The sequence below is a fragment of the Cornus florida genome, unplaced genomic scaffold (genome assembly GCF_030987335.1).
Source record: "Cornus florida cultivar Cherokee Brave unplaced genomic scaffold, ASM3098733v1 CherokeeBrave_3.0.0_Hap2_Chr02, whole genome shotgun sequence".
Classification (NCBI taxonomy): domain Eukaryota; kingdom Viridiplantae; phylum Streptophyta; class Magnoliopsida; order Cornales; family Cornaceae; genus Cornus; species Cornus florida.
Window position 1 is genome coordinate 5,579,721 of NW_026775572.1, and position 25,327 is coordinate 5,605,047.

General features: G+C 35.3%; 3 protein-coding genes across 3 annotated transcripts; 1 reads left to right on the top strand and 2 right to left on the bottom strand.

Moving 5' to 3' along the window:
- The first annotated feature begins 463 nt into the window (after nucleotides 1-463).
- On the top strand, nucleotides 464-9,145 carry LOC132293286 (iron-sulfur assembly protein IscA-like 2, mitochondrial). The gene is made up of 4 exons (XM_059790710.1): nucleotides 464-825; nucleotides 1,881-2,011; nucleotides 2,146-2,254; nucleotides 8,855-9,145. Exons 1-4 carry the CDS (start codon nucleotides 649-651, stop codon nucleotides 8,915-8,917), a joined length of 480 nt encoding a protein of 159 aa, XP_059646693.1. The 5' UTR covers nucleotides 464-648; the 3' UTR covers nucleotides 8,918-9,145.
- Nucleotides 9,146-9,928: 783 nt separating this feature from the next.
- LOC132293287 (large ribosomal subunit protein uL1-like) lies at nucleotides 9,929-14,417 on the bottom strand. Its single transcript, XM_059790711.1, has 6 exons — nucleotides 14,329-14,417; nucleotides 14,123-14,176; nucleotides 13,018-13,237; nucleotides 12,448-12,613; nucleotides 11,373-11,578; nucleotides 9,929-10,291 (listed from the first exon to the last, which is right to left on the bottom strand). The coding sequence occupies exons 2-6, from the start codon at nucleotides 14,125-14,127 to the stop codon at nucleotides 10,238-10,240; spliced, it is 651 nt and encodes a 216-aa protein (XP_059646694.1). The 5' UTR covers nucleotides 14,128-14,176; nucleotides 14,329-14,417; the 3' UTR covers nucleotides 9,929-10,237.
- A 1,088-nt stretch (nucleotides 14,418-15,505) lies between these two features.
- LOC132293288 (cytochrome b-c1 complex subunit 9-like) lies at nucleotides 15,506-20,163 on the bottom strand. Its single transcript, XM_059790713.1, has 3 exons — nucleotides 19,952-20,163; nucleotides 18,905-18,952; nucleotides 15,506-15,822 (listed from the first exon to the last, which is right to left on the bottom strand). The coding sequence occupies exons 1-3, from the start codon at nucleotides 20,093-20,095 to the stop codon at nucleotides 15,772-15,774; spliced, it is 243 nt and encodes an 80-aa protein (XP_059646696.1). The 5' UTR covers nucleotides 20,096-20,163; the 3' UTR covers nucleotides 15,506-15,771.
- Between the last annotated feature and the right edge of the window lie 5,164 nt (nucleotides 20,164-25,327).

Below are 25,327 nucleotides of genomic sequence, written 5' to 3' on the forward strand. Positions count from 1 at the left end.
TTCATCCGAAATTATTTCAATATTACAATTAATATCTAAATTCATAACTAGATGGGTGCATTATAATTTTTTTTAAAAATACATTTAACACTCCACTTATTGGATATAATTATGTCATTGACTTTGTTAAATTAAAAATTCATATTGGTTCTAAGAATAATAAGTCTGTAACGCACAGTCATTCAAAAAATACAGTAAAAATTATGATTAAATAATATGAGAATTATATATAGATAATTGAAATTTCATTTATGTTCATTTAGTAATGTCCTGAATAATTGTGTGTGTTTTTTATTTTTATTTATTTATTTGTTAATGGAGTATGAGACATATAAATACATATTTATAACACCTACTTATAATTCTTTTATTTAAGTAATGCTCATTCATTGAATAAAAGAGAAAGAGGGCGATAAAAAATTAAAAATAACTTGGGAGGAAAGCTATACTTGGAGGCGAGGCAAGAGGCACAGGGGTAGCACGTGACGTGGGTGAGGACGAATCGTGTGCTTGGCAGAAGCTTCATTGGACCTGGAAGAGCGAATTTTCAAGAAACTCTTTTGTTTTCTTCAAACGCATTCGAGCAGAGAAAGAAAAACCATATTCGCTTCTTCGATCTAATAGTTAGACGATGATCTAAGAAAAGCTATGTCATCGGCGTTGTCAAGATCGTTGTTGTTGCACAGACTCACCCCATTCTTCGCATCTCGAATTCGTCAGAACCACAGACTTCTCAGCTCTTCTTCTTCTGCCCTTCCCGAATTTCCATCTCCATCTCCATCTCCATCTGTTGATGCCATTCAAATGACAGACAATTGCGTCCGGGTATCCTCTCTCTCTATATATACATATATGTATATGTATATTTCGATGGATCTTGATTTTTTTAATTCTACCGATTATATTTATATTTTTTTCTATGTGATTCAATTTCTGAAATGTTTTATTTCTAGTTTCGGTACTGTTTCCTTTTCTTTCTTTCTTTTTTTTTTCTTTTCTTTTTTTTTTTTTGTTATTTTCATTGATATTATCATTTCGCGGCGTTCGAATTCTGGATTAATTCATATAATAGAGTAGCAACAGTGATAACAACGCCTCATTGATTTATATAATCGATTGTCATGGAATTATAATAGTATTGTAATATATACGCTAAAGAATGTACTTATCAAAAATATATATATATACGCTAAAGAATGTAAAAACCCTATGTAAGAAATTGCCTACGTTTTGTGGCATGTGTGAATATTGGAATAAAGATTTTTCCATGTTTGTGCAGAAATTTGAGTAAAATTTGTGGTATTTGGAGAGAAGATTAGAGAGCAGATTAGAAGTCCAGAAAACAGTATCCATGATTTTTTGTTTTTCCTCCCTTTCCTTGTGACCTCCATCATGGACAATTGTTGAGTTTGGCCCATTTTAGTCTCTTTGTTTCTCTTTCTTTGTAATGGTATTTTAATTTGATGAAACATCTTTGTCTAGCTATATTACCTGGTACGTGTGTCGGGTACGGGTAGGATTTTAATTTTTAGATTAAAATTATTTCTTTATATAACATAATGTCTAATACAACCACTTCATTCGTTTTTGAGCAATAATATAATAAATTTGAATCATTAAATGTTTTTTTTAGGTGTATGTCCAATCAAAAGTGTTGGACACATATTCCACCATATCTAAGTATTGTGTGGCTATCACTGGTACTTCACCTACTTTTGAAGAGTCCATGTAATATAATTGTCTAATCCCTTCTTTTAATTTGATACAGAAATACATATCATTGAATTTGGTGATGAAGTTGTATTTGAATTCCTCGAGCTTGTGTTTTTAGATAATATTGTTGCTATTGTATTTCATTAACTTTTAGGAATATGTTGCAGAGAATGAAAGAACTGCAAGCCACTGACACATCATCAGAAGGAAAATTGCTTCGCTTGAGCATAGAAGCTGGAGGATGTTCTGGGTTCCAATATAATTTCTTGCTTGATGACAAAACCAACTCAGATGACAGGTTTTCCTTCAATTTCTACTCTTGAGAGTGTATATTTTTATCTTGTGATTCTACTGCAAAAGAATGCATTGAACTATATTCCATTCTATATAATCTTTTATAAAATATTACCTATTATTTTTTGATATTTGTAGAATTTTTGAGAGGGATGGAGTTAAGTTGGTGGTCGATAAAATTTCATTTGACTTTGTAAAAGGTGCAACGGTTGATTATGTCGAGGAGCTGATTCGTTCTGCTTTTCAGGTATTTGACTTTAACTTGTCATTTGTCTGCAGTTTATAGTTAATGCATCTCATTGCTGCATGTTTGCATTGCCTATTATATCGGGATCTTAAATTGGCTGCTCATTGTTCTAGAGAGATCTTATCATTTATTTGTTTTGAGAACCAGCCTTATATCCCATTAATTTTCCAAAACCATAATTGAGTTTTATAGTTTCATCTCTCTGGCATGGTCCACTAGTGCAGATGATTAGAATCTATGATATTACAACCTAGGCATGAGCATATTTTTTTAGAAGACGTTGCACCCTACTTTCCTGGAGCAACCGCTGCAGCAGCTCCATTGCCTGCATGGATAATGTTACCCACAAGAAACCAGTCTAGTGTTACAATGTTTTATATGTTAAATCTTATAATTATGCTGGATATTGCCTTACCGGGGAAAAAAACTACGCTGGATATTGATTTTTGATTTTATAGGAAATGGTACCTCTTGTTTAAATTTTGCTTAATGAGCACTTAAAAATAATTTATAATCTTATATGGTGAATTAATTGAAAGTTGATGATTGATTTGTGCATATCTTGTGAGTGGTTATGTTAAAAGATTATCAGAAAGGGTTTGGGGAGTTCTATTTGCGCATTATTTGTTGTTGGGGGAATGGTCAGGATACAGTTTTTCGCATGATCATTGGTGTAGAATTAGCCTTGTAAAGTTGTTATTCTAAAAAATTCTACAATCCACACACTAAATTCTTAATTCTTGGATTTCCTCAGGGTTGTAGTTGACAAGTAGGCTGTCGTTTCAGGATTAGAAGTTAGAAACCCTGAAAAGGGGGTTCCTCTTTTTCTTTTTTCTTTTTTCTTTTTTCTTTTTTTCTTTTTTTCCTCTGTTTTTTCCCTCCTAGGTTGGGTTGGGAGATAGAGCTTCACCTGAAATGGCAGCCTGGAAAGAAAGGAAAAAGGGTAGTTTAGTTTGTAGGTTGCTAAGAGGAGAGGGACCTAAGTTACACAGATCGAGAACAAGAGCTGGAGAGTGATAAACTTTAAAATTTGTTCATAGCGGGAACATTTATAGATTGCATATTGTGTTTATACCAATATGTATATATCTATGTGATAATATTTTTAATATTTATATGCATGTGTAATGTTTTTTAAATATATGACACTCCAACTAGTTGTAAAATTGCTACAACACCCTTGGTAACCCAGATGTGTCTATATATATCTCTTTTCCCGAAATGGGAACATTTGGGGGTTAGTATCATAATGCATGACTACTTAAACACACACCCCGCGAGGGAAGAGGGGGTGGAGTCTCCTAAATGAATCCTTGGAAATTTATCCATGCAATCTAATCAATATTTTTAGGAGATACTGTTCTGTCGTTTATATATTAAGAAAGCCAAAAGATAAGCGCTATATATTATGCTAAATGATGGTCTGGTTTGATAGCTCTTATAGTTATAATAAGAGCAAAAATAACCAACAAGAAGATGGGTAAAGTGGCAGCGAGCTGTAGACCCTCCTTTAAAGGTCACAAGTTCAGGGTTACTTTTCAAGCCTCACTGTTATGTAGTTCTATTACACTGTTGTCCAGCATAATCTTAACTGGTGTCTGCCACAATTTAACAAAAGGTAATTTAACAAAAGGTTAAACTATCAAGATTCCGCTGACTGCAATTTCAGAATCTACAAATTTTCAAATTTTAAATGCGAATTGACTCACTTATCAGCGACTTGAGAGCGAATTCGAAGTTGGGGTATATTCCCTATTGGTATGGGTATTTGTATCTTATGTACAAGGGAGATGCAGATATAGTGAACTACTCGTTGAGGTAGTGTACTAGTGCCTGATACCAAGGGAGTTGTGGACTCTTCTTTCTATCCCTTATTGGGATCTCGTGTCAGCTCTTAAGGTTTTAACTAGCTGGAGCGAGTCTCACATAGTTTGTGTTTTTAGAATACGAGTATTTATAAGTGAACACTAAGCAGGAGAGTTAGGGAGGGATGGTGGTCTTTCCTTTATAAGGGGCTAGCCCAGTGCATGAGACTCCCGCCATGTCGGGTCTGGAGAGGGTAAGATGTATGCAACATTACCTTCTTGATGGTCTTTCCTTTATAACCATATGGTAAAATACTTGGAGGGGTAGCATTACCCATCTTAAAAGTAAAATATGATCCTCAGTTTGGATTGGGGTGGGGGGGGGGGGGGGGGGGGGGGGTGTTGAGTATACTTTTTTTTAATGTTTTTCTTTTGTTGTTAATGTGCCTTGCATGTAAAGTAGTTGCAACCCCTTTGCTTTCTTTTAGTGATTTATTGCGGAAAATTCATTAATTTTGTATATATATATTACCTTTGTTGATGTTAGTTTTATTCCGTCCCTTTTGTTTTCATTTGAATTAATTTTCCTTTTCTTATTGGTGCATCTAATGGTCTTGATTGATTGTTATTTGCATACAACTTAAGCATGCTCTCTCTTAAAATATTAGGTATTATTGGTTACTTCTTCGTTGGATATTGATTGTAATGTCGCTAGTGAATTCACCTAGTGCTAATGGTAATCCAGTGAAACAAAGAAACAGATCAGGTATAGCACATGTTACATATGCATCTAAATTAATTTTTAGGATAAAGTGTAAAAAGACCCCTCAACTATCCCACAACGTGCAATAAACCCCCTAAACTATAGATTTTACAGAAAACCCCTTGAACAATTACTTTTTGTTGCAAAACCCCTTTGCCGTCATAGTGCCATTAATAATTTAATGTCAAAAGTGCACATGCAAGTCATATGACCTTTTAAAATCTATTAAATACCAAAAATACCCCTTTCAACATACGAATTACCCAATACAACCGGGTCCAAAATCTGGAATCCCAACATCGATCCATTTTCATCGTCTCTATGGAGGAAATTATTAGGCGTCATCTCTAAAGCTACAACCGCTTTTATTGAGCGTCAGAGAAGTCGGCAAGGCTGAGGCTATTCTTATTCCTAAGTAAATACATCCCATTCCAGTTTTGGATTGAATGAGGTAAAATTGTTTTGGATTAAATGAGGCAAAATCGAATCTGGAGCAATTCGTGCATACTTTGAATTTTGAACCGATCAAATCATCTCAATCGTTGTCTATGGCATCGCCACCGTTGAAACATCTGGATTTCTTGTTCGGTTTGGTATAGGGGTTCATTCAACTCTGTCTAGGTGCATAAATGGAGGCCATTAATTGTGAAGATGAGACCAACTATTTTTTCTGATCGAAAGGTTTTGATGTCTTGTGTTAATCGCTTCAAAGTCATCATCTCCACACTTTCATTGCTCCCCCAACTCTTCTTCTAGCCCCACTTATCTCTCTTTAAACAACTATTCTCCATATCTCAATTGATCTCTCTCTCTCTCTCTCTCTCTCTCTAGAAAGTACAGATCCACTGCCTAAGACCCATGTCTCTCTTTAAACAACTATTCTTCATGGACAATGGGGTTTGTTGTGGGCTAAGCAATAGAGTAACGAAATGTTGATGTGGTGCTGTTTGGGGCAAATTAGTCTTTTCATTTTTCTGTTAATGGCCATCTGACAGTTTGGCCTTATTTGAATATTTACATTCAGTTTTTTTTTTTTTTTTTTTTTTCTCTCTCTCTCTCTCTGTGTGTGTAGTTCGAGGAGGTTATTTGCAATTGAGTGATAGTTCAGTTTTTTTTTTTTTTTTGCAAGTGGAAGCGAATTTAGATAGCTTGCAATCATGCAATTTGGAAGTTGGTTTTAATGTGATAGACACCATTGTACACTCCAAAATGTGGAAATGATAAAGAAACAAGAAGAAGTTACTTTTACTAATGGAATATTATTTGGAAGTCTGAGATTCTTCATGAATTTCTTTTTTATTAACTTATTTTTTATTTTTATGTTGCGGGAGCAGAGTTTTTTCTATAAGTAAATACGAGGAAAAGTAAAATAATGGAGGTTTTGGGGTTTAAATATCTTCAATAGTTGATATATTCGTGTGGCAGAGTCCCAACTTTGTTTCGTTTTTCTTGGCTAAACTCTTTTAAGTGCTAGTTGGGTTCAGCTTGTTGTGCTAGTTTGAGGTGAATTCATATGAAATCCTGTAAAAAAAGGGCTCAAGTGAGGTGCATGCTCCAAGAAGAATGAATTTTGTAAAGGAGGGGGTTTAAAAAATGAGGTTCGTAGAGAGGAAGGAGATCTACTGTTACTAAAGTTCATGTTTGAATCTCTCTGTTTCTTCTGTCCAATTTAGTGTGGTGGTGGCAAATAAATTAGAGATCCAAAATTATGACTATTTAGAGTAGCGTGGTCAATATGTTTATGTTTAATCATGTTTTGCACGGAAGAAGAAATGAGCAAGTGTGGACAAATTGGAGTTTTCCTCAATATAATAAAATTCGTGTTTCTGCAGTTTTTCTGATGCATATGACAATTTGGGGAGGTCAGGGAGGAGAAAAAATGGACTGTTGAAAGTGTTAACAGCTTCAAATGCATTATCCAGAATGTTGGGTGAGAGTTGTACTCAAATAAATTCACCGCATCATATGGCCTAGTATGAAAGCCTATAATGTTACCGTTAAAAAGTTGCCAAAAATAAAATAATGGTACCATTAAAAGGGTTTACACCTTACAGCAATGCTATTTCTAGAATGCAACAGGTTAGATGTGAGATTTTGGGTTAGGATGCTTGGTATGGAGAGGTTTTTCGTTGCTCATACAATTTCATTATGAAATGCCAAAAATAGAAGGTTAAAATTATGTGAAATTTAATTCAATATTTCCTTGCAATTTTGAAAAACAGGTTTATACTGAATCTATGTCGTCTTATTGAAATCTTGGGATTCACCAATTCATTATTTTCATTCTTTGGAAGTGTTACCATCTTCTTGTTGTCTAGGCCATGAGTGGCTGCAAATTATGCAGGTGTTGTGAAGATGCTTTACTGCACACCCTAAGCAGTTAGATGAGGAACCCCGCCCTTCTCCCCCCCCTTCCTCTTGTCCTTCCCCCCTCTCTCTCTGGGTCTATGCATTTGTGCATTTCATTGATCCTTGTCATAGACTAGTTGGCATACAAGAGGATTGTGCAAGAAATTGTTCAGTTTAAACTGACATTACAGGGCAGTGATTTGGAAAACAATTTTCGACAAATATGAAAATGGGACACATCCTGATAACTATAAGAGGCTGTTCCTTGAAATATGCCTCTTTTTCTAACTCAGCTTTCACTTTTCAGAATAACTGCCAATCAAATAAACTTTATTTTATATATTAGTGAAAATACAAAGCAGATACCGAACAGGGCCTAAATAAAACAAGCTCATAGTATCTGTTTCGTTCTGGCTGTAACTGGCCAGAATATATTGTTTCTGTCAAAATAAAGCAAGATTAGGTCCTATTTCATTTCCCTTAAACCCAGTTTTTTTTTTTTTTCATCCATTCTAGCTTGTTTTGGCCTGTTTAAGCTATTTTGGATCGAAAAGCTTGGTTTTTCTACCACAGTTTAGACAAGGTATAGAGCAGGCCTTCTTTGAGCAAATTAAAATGCCTCTATATAAAGAATATGACAACTTATTTAAATCTTGTATAATTTTTGTAGTGATGAATATGTAACAATACACAGAAACACTCTGGTACTTGTTGTACTGTTTTAATGGGAGAGAAACCATCACATTTCATAAATTTTCCTCAAGTATATATCCACATCCTGTAAAATTAGAAATTTCAGATCTCTGTGCATTGGAAGTTTCTGGTACTACACATTCAAGATTAAAGGCTCAAAATCAGCTACATCCAATTAACTTTTGGAGTTTCTTTTGTCAACTTGAAAATGTGGGATCTTGTGTAGTCTTGATCTGAGTGTATCAAAGGTGCAGAATCAAGATTAATTACGTGAATCCCAATAATGTGATACCTATACGTGCATGATGGCCCGCCCAATCAGGATTTAGAGGAACCTTCCAGCAGACCTCTTAACATAATGTTACAGCCAATGAGAACTGAAAATAAATGTTCAGTTGACAAATCAATAAAGGAATGTATTTGTTACCTAGTCATTAGTTATTTTTCTTGATTATGTGTTCCATATTGTTTTGATTGAATAAAATAATTGCACCTCTATAAAATGTAAATTAGTTATATATTCTGGTTTTTCTATGCTTAATTATCAAGCAATTGCTTTATTTCATGCTTTGGAAAATACTTTACTTCTAATGACCCGATCTTAGAGTTTTTTTCCATAAACCTTGCTATTGTGAAACGTAAAAGTATCCTTTTTGGCAAAATAATGATGTTCTTTTTATTTGTCAACAATCTACCATCATTCATGTTATAAAAACTGTTCTTCCTTCTTCTGAACAAATATAATAGTAAAGTCTCAGCTCAAATAAATTTTAATTAAATAAAATAAGTAGCTTTTTATTGCAATAATAACTAAAACATGAGAAGGTAATTAGAAAAGATTTTGTTAATTCGATTTTCATGTTGAGTCCTGTTTTGCAATTATTCACAATGTTACAGTTATGAGCAAACCTTGCCCGACCTGGTAAGGGGGGACACCACCTCATTCTTGTGTAATTTTGCAACTGAACTTGTCTCTTTTTTCATGTGCAGGTGGCTACAAATCCAAGTGCAGTGGGTGGGTGCAGCTGTAAAAGCTCCTTCATGGCAAAGTAGAGTTAGTAGTTATTGTAGGACGAGAACCAGATATCTTATCTATACACCTTGCAGAGAGTTAGGAGATCATCACGCATTTTTTCTTACTATTATAACAACTTTGCACCAATTCATTGTATAATTCTGTGTAGCAAGTAGAGCATCTCCTGCCTATTTATGTTGAAAGAAACTTGTTCACCTCCTGTTATACATGATCCATCATTAAAGGTGTCTTCGTTTTTGTGTCTACACATACATTACATTGGAGTGCCATATAAGAATTATCCAACAGGAGTTGTCACACAGAAAATAATATTGAATTATTGGTGGATATTGCAAGTTTCTAGGGATTGGTTTGCAGGTTTTCTCTTGTTCTAATCCAAGTTCTGTTTTTGCTTTAATTAATTAATTTATTTATTATTTTTAAACTTAAATCCTTGACCAAATAATATTTACTTGTGTTTAATGTGTTTATATGCAATCTGAATGGATGAAAGCGTTCTAAAATACCTTGCTGGCGTTTGAAGTCCATGCTAAATTACGCAAGCCTGTTGAGCATAGTGAAATGAAAAGCTTTTAGTGGCAAAATCACAATGAGGTTAAAAAATAGACCATGACATATTGTAAGGTTGCATAGGCAGTGACTATAGTTATAGCGGGTAAAAATAGCAAGGTTTGCCAAAAGGAAGCAAGGAGGAAAAAAGAGTGGGTAAAAATAGTTATAGTTTGTAAACAAACTTTTAACCGGCTGTCCCATGTTTAAATGTTGCAATTTGCCTTTTTTTATTTTCGATTTCTTGGAAAAAATAAAAATTAACAAATGACCAGGTAGGTAGGAATATAAATTTACAAGGAATAGAGTTTCATGTATTATTTGTGTGCAAAACCATTCAAATTGAAGAGCAATACCAAAAAGGACCTGCATGGATCAACCATTTAAAGGATGCATGCCGAATGCTGCAAGCACCCGAAATGCGATCAACAGATTTTATCCTGTTGAACATTTTTGTTTCCAAACGACAACCCAGAATCTTGAGATTGAAAGATGAGCATATCATACCACAATTTATCCAAAGAAAACAAATTCAGTAGTTTCAAAATTTGACCAAAAAAGTCGATTCTAATTAAAATATCTAAATCAACGAGCTCAAAACAAAAACATCCAAAGAAACAAACAAAAAGGAGGAGATCCAAAGCAGTCCCAGAAAACCGTATTGATGCATTGAAAAACATCAAAGAAAACACACACAAATTGATATCTAAAGCAGTCCCACAAAACTGTATCGAACAAGTCCTTCCCATGCTAACTTCTCACTTCACAGCTCGTCCATAATAACAGGCTTAGAAGATGCGGACTGGCTTCCCCATGGTGCTCTTCAGGTACAAGCACCTAACCTGATTATCACAGACAAATCAAATACACAAAATGAATTACCATGGACCATATCTTAAAAGAAATGGCACGCACTACACAGCGGAAAATGGAACTGAATTGCAGATTAAGAGATCATGTCAAGAAATATATTTTTGGGGCAACTTTTGTTTCTATGAAAGTAAACCCCTAACACCAAATTCATACTACAGGTGACTCATTTAACTAGACATGTAGTTATCCACTCGAGTTCTAGCTTAAGACTTTCTGATCATCCATTATCATTCACCAAAATACCTCCTCCACAACCCAATTTCTCAAGTATTTACAAGTTCTCCATGTGATTAGAAATGCATTAACACTCGAGCAGCAATTATGCATCAAGAGCAAGTAGCTGACTTCAGCTTCAAGAACTAATAACAACCACTCAGCCACTAACAAGTTTAGCATGACATTAAGGCATCCACATATCTAAAAGATGTCAAGTGACAACAAAAAATAAAATTTTAATTCGACTGTCTTAACTGGATTAAAACGAGATTAACTATCATCTAATTAAATCCCAAAAACGTTACCAGTAACAGGCACAGACCATTCCCAAAACTACAACTAAGAGTACAAAGAGCACATATTTAAAAGAAATACGACCGCTACCAAAACTTTTCTCAGTTAATTGGGGTCGGTTACATGAATCCAAGGTTTAGATACATATTTAAAAGAAATAACAACAAAATATAATTATGACCATCTTAACTGGGTAATGGCCTTCCAAAACGCAGTTTGAGTGGAACCAGTACACGGTAATGACCATTTGATCTTAATTAGTTTTGCAAGACGTTCATGAAAGCCATTTAAACCCCAACTCTTAAACAATAATCATCCAACATCAACTATTCCCAAATCAACCACTTAGCCACAAAGAAACTTATTAGCATTGTTGGGGCAGAATGCAAAGAAATAATAGTACAGAATTACAATTATAAATGACAATTTTAACTGGTTTTAACAGAGATTAATATCAGCTAATTAAATCCCACATCATCGCAAAACAAGAAATTAGATTTATGGTTCTGCTGATAAAGATTGTGGAGGCAGTCAACTTACATTTTGCCAGTTTTTCTTCAATAACGAAACAAGAAAGTTTACACTCATCTGAACATTCTGGAAGATCTGTTTATCCTCCATGCTGCAATTCCCCACAGCAACTCCCATGCAGAGAACCTTCTTAAGTTGAAACTTTACCATTGCTTTTGTTTCGTTAACTTTTGACTCCAGAGTTTCCTGATGAGTCACCAGTGTTGGAAACTTTCCTGCATTGACATATTGGTGGTGTAAATACGATAAAGGAATTGAATAACAATAGCAAAAATTCCAATGACTGACTCATTGTCACCAATTAGATGAGAATTTTATAAAATCAAACCATTAAGGCAAGAGGTCTCAGAGTGAAGCTATATCAGAAAAATCAAATGTAGTGAATATATGCATAATGTGATGTCTCCTGGAAGCTTATAGCAGATTTGGCAATGTTCGTCATTCACCCAACTGAAAATATCTGCATACATAAGATGACCTTCCAAAAATAATAACATCCGCTTGGATTTGCAAATTTATATGGTAAAGTGACTCATCCCAATCTAATATATTACTATGCCTGTATTTAAAAATTTATTAACATACAAGGAGAAAAAGAAAAGGATAAATCAAATACATCAAACATAAACAGAGTGAACCATAAAATTTCTTGATTGTGTCCATAAAATACTCTTTCTGAAAATTCAGAGATTACCAGCTCAATTGACATCTCAACAACTAATTCTGTTGATAGCTTTTTTGTTATTCAGATTTGAATAAAACAAAAAACTACCCTTCAGAACTTCATTTACCTCTACACCATTATAAAGCCTTTGTTCACCGTAAAGCATCAAAATAGGAATGAATGAACAGGTCATAAAAATCTCCAATTCTCACTAATGGAAAATTTGTTTATTAAACATGATATAACAATCACCACATTCTGAATGCAGTTATGGGACATTTTCTCTGCTCCAGGTATGACAAATGACCTCTTTCTAATTGACTAGAGACACAGAAGTCACTAAGAAAAAAATATGAGGTAGAGGTTGATGAAGAACAGCAAGAGCGTGCAAAAGTGTCATAATAAATTAGAAGTACTTGCCTGCCTTATTGAGACCAGGGCCTAAAAGACGAGGGATCTGCTTGATAACAGCTTCAGATGCCAGAAAGGCATGGTACTTTTTGGCAAGCTTCTTGACCAATTTCTTGTTCTTATTGAGCTTCTTCAACCCTTCAACATCCATATACTCCAATCCTATCTTCTCTGCCTGTTGTGAGAATTAGAAGTGACATTAAATAGAGGAGAAAGCCATGCGTTACAAGAATGTCCCCTCCTATAATAATTTATTCAGTTTTATTATTTAGAAATGGATGAGAAAAGTAGAGTACAGTGTATACTAATTGAGTGCTTGTCAATATATTCTAAATAATGGTTAAAAATCAGGTGCAGATATAAAACAGTGTACCTTAAGTAAGATTATAAAACTAGATGCATATCGAGTAAGGTCATAAAACTAGGTGCATATAAAAATATCACGTGCAAATTACGAAGAAAAAAAAAAAGGAAGAACTTTAAAGCAACACAAAAGGTTAGCATGAGAGAGAGAGAGAGGTACAACTGCACAATTAACAAATGACAGTCAAGATAACGTAGCTGTCCTACTAAATTTACCTCTTCTACATGCTGAGCATCACCAAGCATGCAAACCTTCATCTTAGGGCGAGGTATGTGTGGCAATTTCACAGAACCGCTAAAACGCTTGTCCTTTTGGGGATCATAGTTCTTCAAACCAATTTGAAGCTCTATGGTCTCTGTAAAGTTACGTTTTTTCTCCTTTGCCTCTCCAGCAATCTGGGTGATGGCTTCTCTGACAGCATCACTTTGTAGTTTACTGGGATTATAAAAACAATGAATTCACACAAGTAGAGTTAACACGTGTAGACCCAATCTTCATGTTTCCATGAAGCACACACGATATATAAAACAAGCCACCTAATATACTAAACTCGTCTATCAAGTGACCTTACAATGGAAACACCTAAGGGAATAACTTCAAAACGCTGCACCAATGTTCTCAAACAAAAGTTTGAAAACCACTTAAAACAGCCAAAAACAAAATAACAATGGCATTTGCAGAGGGAGTAACAGATGCCTCAAATCATATTAAAAAATATTTCTATATGAAGTAACTAGATTGATGATAACGTGGGTCTAACACAAAAGCTGATGGTGGAGGCACTATTACTAGGTGTGTTTTTTTAATAAGTGAGAAATTTATAATTGATGACATAGCAAAGAGTGTGTTTAATCCTTTAACAACTTTAACAAGACATTTAATCCTTAAAAAACTTTTACCTCTAACCAACCACTCAAGAAGTTTACACCGACTTCAAATAAGTAAACCCTGCCATCGCTGGTCACTGGACAAAAAACTTAATATAGACACACATACATAAAAGAAAGTATACACATATTAAGTATTTGACATGCTTATAAAAATATATATAAAGCTAAAACAACATAATCATGAATTTATAGACGTGTAAGTATGAAATTACACACATCTACCCAAAATAAACGAGTATGATGTACACAAATTATGTTTCAATGTATGTGTGCAAGTCTGTTAAGAAATCAAGTGCCGTGAAAGAATAAAAACAAATCACAGTTTATTGGCTCAATGTTTTCACAGCAACGCCATCAAACCCAAAAAAAAAAAGAAAAAAAGAAAACCTAAAATCAAGGCAAAAGGTTATTAAATGTAAAAGAGAAGTACCTCATGGTGAACGATTTCTCCTATCTACAGTTCCTCTGTAGATACCTCTAGTGTCTGCACAATCGAAGAAATGTACCAACAATATCGAAGGAAAAAAAAATGTATCAGTAAGATCGAAGAAAAAAAGAATCAATATCGGGTCAGAGGTAATCAGACGCACGGACGAAACCCTAAAATTCGCGGTTTGAGTGAGAGAGAGAACAAACCTGGTTGAGACTGGAGACTGCAGACGAGTAAGAGAAAGGGTAGCGAAAACCCTAGATGCTAGTATTATAAATAAAACTTGGCCCTTGGACGTAGACCTGGACTACCCCAATTGGGTTTTTGTCGATTGAGGTCGGGCCTGAAGAAAGCCTGGCCCAGTAAATTAATTACCAATACAGCCTCAAGAGGCAAAATGGTACATTTAAATTCTTCCAATTTTTTCAAAAAGAAAATGGCATGAATTTATTTGAAAAACGTTTCAAATTCTTAATAATTCCCAAAAAAAAAAAAAAAAAAAAAAAAAAAAAAAAAAAACTTTACTTTTGAGGCATAATTGAGTCTTTCAATGTTTGAAAATACCAAAGGAAAAATAAAAACACAACAAATTGAGAGTTTAACTTGTAACAAAAAAAAAAAAGTTTCTTAGATATATATTTGTTACAAAATATATATATCTAAGAAACTTCCAATTTTTAGGTGGCAATTATAAATTGAAAGTTTTTAGATATATATTTGTTTAAATTGTAAGTGTTTAAAATTTTACCTCACACTCAATACATAAAGCAAATTCAGCCATTCAAACCCCAAGACATAGAATATGCCATTTTTCTACCCATCTACCATACAGGCATTTTAAGAATTCAACAGATATTTTATAATTTTCTCAGAATATGCCCTCTTTCTGCACTAATTATATTTCATAAATTTTTCACTCTCTGGACGCTACACATCACCCTCATTCAAAATAAATAATGCATGGAACAACCAACCCTTCAATTTCTTGGTTAGACGTTTAAAAAGGCAATGCTACTAATACATAAAACGGACTTTTAATTGCCATCATAAGTCAAAAACATTCACCGATTTTATATTTTATGAACAATGCTATATGCACCGAATAATTAGGCAGAAACCTGTAGCCAAAGACATCAATTCTTTAGCATTAAAGACATCAATTGAGCACCCACAAGAAATAATACAAAAATACAATAAAATCATCTCATTAACAAAATGGAATATGATGGCTCGTCAATTTAGCCCACAATAGATATATATATTATATATATATATAATAACCACTACCACACCAAAAGATAACCAAAGCATTTCTTCTTGTATCCCTCATCAATCAAATATCAATAGCAGTGCAGACACTTTGCCTGGAGAAGAAACCGCCAATGAACCAAAAAGATAATTAAAGCCTAAATTGATTCCCGGGAAATAACTAAACCACATTATGTTTGTGCATGAATACATAATCCATAACAATTTGACATTTTCAAATATCCAGTTGAAATGAAGCATGATCAAAAAAACATCAGCAGATGCACCAACACAAATATCACTAGTTTCAAACAGTCGAAATTGCTGCCTGAGACAAATGTTTATTCCAAAGTTTCAGAAGTACACAACTATTAAGAGAGTGAAGAAAAGAGGCTAGGTACTCATTCTTCTGATTGCCTTGTACCCAAAACTGAAATATCTTCGTACCGTTTCTGTCATACGGCAAAAATAACAAAATCACAGTCAGAGAGTAGTAACACAAGGGGAAAAAAAACTTAGAAAACATATTATTAGTATGCAGTACACTTGCAGACACTTGTGACTTGACTATAAAAAATTCATTTTATTTGAAACATTTTCAGTAGTTTCTTTTTTCTTTTTTTAAATAAATAAATAGTGTTATAAGCAAAAGTGCAACAAAGTGTGCAATCCACATTCATACACAGGATCCAAAATGTAGGTCATGCCCCATGATTTTATGCAGCTCAACCCTCCAAAGTAAATAAATAAAGTATCACCAGAAATTCAAAAAATGAAATATGTATGGCATGATTTTGTTCCAAACTCTGGAGAAACAAGCATACAACCCCCAGCTTTGAAGGTTTGCATATTTTTCGCATATTTTTCTCCCACCATATACAACACATTGAGAAAAAGAGGTGTAGCTGCCAGGCTCAATGGAAACTGCCAATTTAGCACCCATGAGGTCCCCTACTGTCCTAACCACAATCCTGTATTCCACACGCACAAAACAAGGAAAACAGCATGCCCCATAAGTCCCACATAACCAAACAGAAAAAGAAATTAGCGATCTCCTCCGCCCCTTGCACATACAACACCAATTAAGGGTGTGTTTGCTATTATCATCCTATGGACCAATTAGAGGTTTAAAATAGCTACATCTTTATTTATTTGTTTATTTTTATAAGTAATTAAAATAGCTAAATCTGATCATGGAACATTTTATATACAAAGTTTAGGGGAGAATAATTAGAGCTCTACTATCTTCCGAAAAAATAATAATAATTAGAACTCTAATACCATATCAGCTTGGTAACAACTATCAGTTACATTACCTTGACCTCTAAAGTCTAAATGTAGCATATAAAATTACAACTTGAAGGCAATCAAGTATTTTAGAACTTAGTATGATATTAACTATGAGAAGCCATGATTTTAATTCAAAAAATATAATCATACAACTTACTAAAAAAATTTAAAACATTATACAACTTAACCAAAGAAGAAAATATAATCATATAAGTTAGAACCATTTGAGGTCTATCAAGAGAAAAATTAGAACTAGGCATGCAATTAATGTACTAGCAAGGATTTTGGATAGCAGTCAACATAAATGAAAAAAGTGCAGTTGGGCTAAGAAGGCAACTAAACGGGACAAGTATACAATTACTAATAATCTCTCTCCCTCGCACCACCGTTGTTCTTCTTTTATCTCTATCTATGAAGCACGGACACTCCTTCTATGGATCCCGTACCAGTGTCGGACACTTTTCGGACACGGACACATATCCGACACTTCTGTGAAGTGTCCAGAAATTATTTTTTATTGGACACGGGATGGACACAGCTCGGACACGGCTCAGACACGGGTGGACACGGCTCGGATACGCGGGGGACACGGCTTGGACACGGCGGGGTATATTTTGTAATTTTTTGGAAGTTTAAAAGTAAAATTTTGAAAAAATAAAATAACAACTACAGACAACAGAGTACTACACAGTAAATTTATTTTCTCTCACTTCCTCTCTCAATCTCTCCTCTTCTTTAATTATCTCTGTACATGAACAAAACATTTTTTTTTTTTTTAAAGTTACATGAACTAGACTTTGTGAAAGACTGAAAGTATATATGTTTATTCATGTACATATTTAGCCCATTATAACTATGTCTCTTCTGCACATCTTCGTTTGGAATTTGGATCAACTTTATTTTTCGTTTATTTTCTGTTTTGCCCTTGTCTATGTTTTTCTTATAACAAAGATGAAATTATTGAAATTGGTCATGTTATTTGTTGTTGTTTTATTTGCAATTTTGTATTTATATATACCTGTTTGTTATTAGGAAAATGAATGTGCAAGGTTCTAGTAAGTATATTTTGAATATATATATATATATATATATATATTATTTTATAGGCGTATCCCCGCCGTGTCTGTGTCCTATTTTTTTGAAATTTGTCGTGTCGCCGTATCCATGTCGTGTCGTACCCGTGTCCCGTGTCCGTGCTTCATAAATCTCTATTATCCTCTTCTATATTCTCTTTGGTATCATCTCTTACCTCTATGTCTTGAATCTATTTATCCATCTCCATCTAAGATTACTCTTACCTCCACCCTCTTAAAACATCATGTGCTTCTTACCTTCTACATCTCTTTTTCATCCTTCTCTCCTTCCTATCTCCTCTTCTCTTTTATCCATGTACTTACTTAATCCGCTCCTTTATTTCCCCCTCTCTTGAAAATATATTTTCCTTACCCTCTCATTCTCATAATTTATTTGAATAACCATATCGAATCAACTCCGTGGATCTAGTCAAGTCAATTCTAGTCATGTATGTGCTCCAGAAATGTAAGAACATGCCTTCCGTGAAGGTACACGTATAACCAACCAAGCCTAAAAATGACTTTCAATTGAAAAACAAACTTCCTTAAAGCAAAAGTGTGTGTGTGTGTGTGTGTATATATATATATATATATTTATGGCTCAATAGTAAAAAGATATATAGCAGCTTAATTCCTAGTATGAATAGCATATCGTTACAGCCAATTATATTTCAATCTTAAACCATAAATTTGAGAAGGGGGAAAAAAGTGATACATATTTAATAAAACAAAAGGTAAATTAAACATTGTCAAACACGTAGACTGCACTATCCCGCAATCCACCCCGTATCATAAGAATGCACGAGTTGTACATCCTAAAGTTATCTTTTATGCTACTCACAACAATTGTTTTTCTATAAAATATCCAATAAACCAGTATACAGGTATGGACAAGTTGATGAACGCTTTATATGATAAATGATGAAAGGGACAGCCCCTACTGGATAACTATGTAACTATCTAAGGCATGATTTACAAACTGATAAAATATTTTAATTTTACTACTGGCCTCCATAACCAAAATTTTCAACACATTTCAACATATTAATAATAAAGAATTAGCCAAATCAACAGATCTATACTATAACAGTAAAGTAGCAAAACCAGCATAATGATTCCGAAATTAACAAATAAACATTTAGGAAAAGCATATGACAGTATATGTAATTACCCCAACATTGTTGGATTCCCAGAGCTTATGAACTCCGTAGTCCACAGCCTGCACCAATGAAATCAAAATACATCAGGAATTCTCATATGCCAATTTATTTGGAAAGATACTGACAGTAATCAATCCTGACATACACATAATGCATAAATTCAAAACCCCAAATCAAGTAGATAGTAATATATAATTGATTAATTTCAGTCCTCTTAGTCAACAAAGAATATAGATTTATATATACATGTTTATGTATGTTTGTATAATTTATATATAGGGATCTGCTCAACCCTGTCCTCTTGTAGTTTTAATCTTTTCCCTTCAACAATATTATTAAAAAAAAAAAGTACTACTCAAATTATGACTTGAGTTAAGTTGAGCATGTCATTTCCTTGGAACTTAAATGGCAAAAAAAAAGAAGAACATGTAATATATATTCATTTCCCTCATTATCCAAATAATCCAGATAATATATACTCAACAAAGCATGTTTAAAAGTACATGTATATCTGGTAAAACCTAACCTCGTGTAATTTCAATATGGTTGTTCATGTCATCCATTAATGTTCTTTCAGATCCAGAAATCAGACGAAAAATGATAGAAAATCTTATAAACAATAGACACACACAAAGAGATTTAGACTGAGTAACGCAGCACAAACTCTAGCCCCTAACTGTACACATTCAACAAGGGGGCGAAACCCCATCCCTAATTGTAGCCTCAAATACTTTCAACCTTTTTAATCAACATACATTTCATACACAGGAAAATTTAAGGATTGCTTAAAATACGATTAATTGAAATAATTAAGCTGAGCTTGTCATTTCTTAGGAGCTAAACAGCAAGAAAATAAAGGATTCATAAACATTTTCTTTCATTTTCATCGTTTTTCCCACCATCCAGACGGAATCTAAGTATCCAATCCATTAACGTTCCATCAGATCCAGAAAATCAGATGATAAGATTAGAGAATATTTTCAAACATGTACAATCAAAATGATTGATGTCGACAAAAAGAAATAAAAAAAGGAGCAAAACCATAACCCTAATCGTACCCGTTCACCGAGGAAAGCGCCTGCGATGACGAAAGTGGCGTAGACGGCGGTCCGTCGCATTAGGACTTTGTATAGTCCTTCGAGAAGGCCTCCACCGCCACTCCTGCGAACTGTTGATTCCATTCCGATGATTGATTTCACCATCCGCCTCTTTCTCGGTCGTCTGATCTCTTTGCTTTGAGCTTCCTTCTGCTATGTCAACAAAATGGACAGTTTCTTAAACTTCTCTTTTTTTTTTTCGAAAAAAAAAAAAAAAAAAATTGTAAATTCCACTTACACCTGACCTTTGCCAAAAAATAAAAAAATGATAAATTCCACTTACACCTGACCTTTGCCATTATTCCATTCACACTCTTGTACTTTTCATAATTCTACCAACAACCCCTATCAATAACCGCCGACTAATTTACTAATAGAAATATGTGATTTTACTTTTTTATCCATAAATTATAATAAAATTTATAACTTAAATGAAAAGACTTAAACACCTCCTATTTCTCTCTCTCTACGCTGTTCACCCGAAAAAAACCCTACTCTATGTGGCTACCTTTTCTCTCTCTTATTTTCTTTTTCCCTTTTTTTTTTTTTTTCTATCCTTTATTACGTTAACTACACCATTTCTCTATCTTCTTTTCTTTTTCCATTTCTTCTTCATTATTGCCCGCAGAATCTTATGCAAACGCCAGTGACCAAGACTCACAGTGGGTCAGCGACGACGTTGACCCCGATCGGTGATTTTTTGGTTCGTATTGCGACGAGAAGGGTCTTAGCTCGTCGCCAGCTTCTTTGCTTGTTGTTGCGGCTAAAGTGTGTGTATAGACAGTAGCCGAACGGCGGAGATCGTTTCACCTCTATAATTTGTCGGAGATTGCTTTACCTAGTTCAATCTGGCGATCCCAAGTCCTGCGTGGCTGCACCTCGTCGATCGCAATACTGGTGATGGCAAGGCAACACGATAGGAAGCTCTGACGACAGTGATTCATTCTACGATGCTGACTCTTGTTGTAACTCCACCGACCTCTTCGGTGGGAACTAATTTATCGGCTACCGGAGCTCCGTCGCCATCCTTTTTCCGTTCTCCACTACTGAATATGTCGAGCTCAAAGCTAGAACGAACCAAGTTCGACCAAACCCAGTTCAGTCCAGCAAGCAACGATTCAGTTATACCACTAAAATGGAGAAAAAATCCGAAGAAATGTCCTTGCAATTGAACGCGCGGGCAGTAAAAACTGAAGTTTAAGGTGCTCGGTGTGGAGTAAGGACTGAAGCTGGAGGTGCGGGCGTGGACTGAATGGCAATTTTGAAAACCTGTGGAACTTAACGGCGGACAATACTCCAAGAAGTTTAGTTCAGTTCGGCCTAGCTACAAGCTTCCTCAACCCACCTCGGTGAAACCTAATTTAAAACGGCCATAGACACGCCAGAGCTGTAGAAAAATCCGGCCTAACTCTGTAACTTCGTCACCATCGTCAAAACTACAAGCTTCACCGGCCTTGTCACAGTCCGCCTCATGTCGGTCATTTTATTCCACCAAACAGTTCATTGGCATCCCTATTGAAGCATGCCCGCCGTCCTCTTCATCGCCGTTTAGTCATTTCATCACCTGTCAATTTAGTCTCCCCATTTCTCGCCGGTAAAAATAGTTTCACCATCGGTCCTTATTGGTAAATTCCGTGGCTGCAGTTCCCGTTTTGCATCGCCTAGCCATCCTTGCACACCATTCAGACTTGTTTGGTCACCATCTCTAGTGCGTGGATTAATACTACGTGCTCAATTCTAGCAAGTTACAAAGTTGAAGCCATCGATGAATGGGGTGTTACGGGTTCGGTGATACGAGGGCACGGTTATCCTTTTGAGTTTTGCATTGGCTAATGAGGTAAAAAAATGTCATTTCAAGTATTAGAAGAGTAAAATTGATCTTGTACCAATTTTTTCATGCTCAGTTGCTTAACAGCAGGGTAGTTTATTACGTAAACCAAAACCTTAGGTAGGTGAAATATTCAAATATAGGTGGAATTTATTCAAAAAAAAAATTTTAGCGCCCTTAATCTTTTAGAGCAACTCAAATTGCCAAATCACCTTTCAATTTCAAAATATAAGAGGTGGGGTTTAAAATGGGCTCTCCAATAGACGATCAAATAGGCTGCTAAAATTTGAGATTGTCAAATCTTCTACCAAATATAACACAAAATATAATAACCTGTTATTGCTCACTATACCCAGAAGACTGAGAAGAAAAAGGGCGACAGAAAGAGAATGGCATTTCAAATTTGTATTTTCTCTGCCTCTCTTATTCTCATATGTGTGTGTGTATATATATATCTCTCTCTTCTCAGATTGGATCGGTAATTTTGTGGGTAAATTTTCTCTTCTCAGATTTGTATATATATATATATATATATATTTCTCCACTCAACCAAATAAGGTTGGTAATTAATATTCTTTGTGAACATCTTGATGTGAAAATTTCTCAAAATTTCACTATTTTTCGTTACTATTTTTTATTTTTTTTTTCCTTTTCCAGTCTATATATTAATGTTTACTTTTACAGTTTTTATATATCTCATCTTTCTCGAAAAACAATTTAAGATCTTAGAGAAAGGCTTTATGCCAATTGTACTCTAATGGATAAATCGTACTCTGGTGGAGGCTTGGAAGTCTGTGGGTGATTTTTATTTTTTTTTTTTAAGTAAAGTCTGTGGGTGATGACAAAATGCTTTTTGACCAATCAGTAATAAAATTGCAAAGGCTTTAACATAGGGTCATAGTATAATAATTGGTTAGGTAAATCAAGCGAAAAATTATGCATGAAAAAATAGTATTGAAAAATTCTTACTTCTTACCAAGGATTGACCATGAAAAAATAGTACTGAAAAATTCTTACTTCTTGCCAATGATTGACCATGGAACATCTTTTATTTTCCCAGAAATGAATGGAAAGGATTGGAAGAAGAAGAAAACCTCCTTGTGGTGTTTATTGACAGGGCAAAGCATAGGATAAAATTCCCTAGAACATCTTGTTATTTTAATTTTTTATTGTGGTTCATCATGTTGTAAAATTTAATTTATGATCATGTCAATGTATGTGTTTTAGGTGGGTTCAATTATATAATTATTTATGACATTCAATTAAAATGAAATTTCTCTAGCAATCAATAGTCCTTGATCGTAAACTAGATATGAGGCCATCTTGTTACATCATGGAGCAGAATTACATCATTACAGCATAGTAGTTGGGAATGGCAGTTGAAAAAAAAAAATGATGGTTGTATCAAAAAAATGGCATTTTGAATAAAATGCATCATTGGAGTAGAATTGCTAAAATATAGCATTTTGACATTATAAAAGCATCTCCAACCCAATGCTATTTGGGCTGCTATTTGTAAATATAGCAGATGGGCTTCAAATGGGCTCTCCAATGGACTGTCATTTAGCCTGACAAATTTTAACTTTGCCAATTCTTTTGTCAATTCTAACACAAGAAATGGCACTTGCTATTTCTGATATTTCGTTCTTATGTAGGGGCAAGAGAGAGAGAGAGAAGAGAACGGCGGCAACAGACCAGAGAGAGAGAAGAGAACGGCTATTATTTCTCGATCAAACCCCACCACCAGCATCCCAATCAGAGCTCGACCTCAGCCCTACCCTCCTCTTTCCCTCTCTCTCTCTCTTACACCACACACTCTCTCCTCAAACCATAGACAACTCGCCTACATCATAGCCACTCCTCTATCGCTTTGAAACTCTATAAAGAAGCAACAGGTATGAAATCTATATATATATATATATATATATATATATATTTGTATATATATGTTTTTTGATTTAAAAATTTTCAATTTCATTCTAAAATCGGGCATGGGCTTTGTATTTGGGATCCAGATTTCTCTCTCTGTGCATATGCTTTGTGTTGATTTGATTTCCATGTGTGTGTATATGTATTTTGCAGTCTTCAATTCAATTTCAGTATTGATTTCCCAATTGGGTCTTCAATTCAAGCTATCTGAAATCTTTCCTTTAAAATGGTTATTGTCCAAATATAAATACTCCAAGCTAGTTAGGTTCACAGCATCAGGAAGCATCGGACCATCCAAACTATTATTGGATAATGTGAGGAACCCTAAGGAGAAGCAACCAATTGCAAAATGTTGAGGTATTTGTCCTGACAAATTATTGTTAGACAAGTCTTACCTCCACAAAGAATGCAGATCACCTAATGAAGCCAGAATCCTACCTTCCAATTCCTTTCCGGACAAGTTTAAATAATTTAAGGGTAAAGTACATTGACACCCCTCGAGGTTTGGGGAAAGGACAAGCAGAGGAAAGTTAGCATGTTTTTGGACAATGACACCCCTTCAAGTTTGAAAAATGGACAAAGAGACCCTGAAAATGGTGAATTGACCTTATTACCCTTTCAAATAAAATTAATATTTTAATTGACTTAAATACCCTTTGATTAAACCCAAACCCGAAACCAAACCCGAACCCGAACCCGCCTGCGTATATTATACAGTTCACCAGAGGAGAGAGAAGGGAGATCAGATGGATGGTGGTTGTGGCCGCGGTGGTGGGTGTAGAGAGAGGGGGAAGAGAGGGGCGGCCATAGTTGAAGAGATGAGGTGAAGAGAAGAGAGAGGAAGAAGCATCGGCAATGACTGTAACAGTGGCGGTGGCGGCGATGACTGTGACAGTGGCGGCAAAACCCAGAAGCATCGGCGAAACCCTGAAATTGCCGGCGAGGACCAAGCTCCGATGACGATGCGGCCACGGACTGAATAGTGTGGCGAAGTTTAGAAACCGAGCAACAAGAGATCGACGAGCAAAAACAATCCGGCGAGGACCAAGCTCTGATGACGACAAGGTTCAGATAAGCACAGTCCGGCGACCGTCACCTGCAAGGCCGAGGAGGCTGAAGTGGGCATCGCTTCTGCCGTCCGTTTTGAGTCCAATTAGAGTCCTTTTCCGTGCGAAGGTGAGAATTGGGGATGGTGATGTGCACAGATGAGGGGGTGATATATATGTGTGTATGTGTGTGCGTGTGTATGAGAGAGGGGAAGAGGGTGGTGGCGGCGGCGGCACCGATCTCATCCTCAAATCTTCCCTGCAGGCTCAAACATCAACTCTCTACCGCTGTCAAGAATAAAAGACACCGGCATGGGGAACGTCTCTGTCAATCCCGGTCAAACCCGGCTTGTCCAAGGCCGAGTTCGCCGCCCGAACCGAGGCTGAGCTCCGGCGAGGTCGAGGAGGTGGCAGTGGCAGAGCTCCTTTTTGGCGTCTTCTTTAGTGGGTGGTGATTATGGAGGTTGGGGGTTGGTGGAGATTGGGGGCGGTGGTGACTGGTTGTTGGTGTGTGTGTGTGTGTGTGTGTGTGTG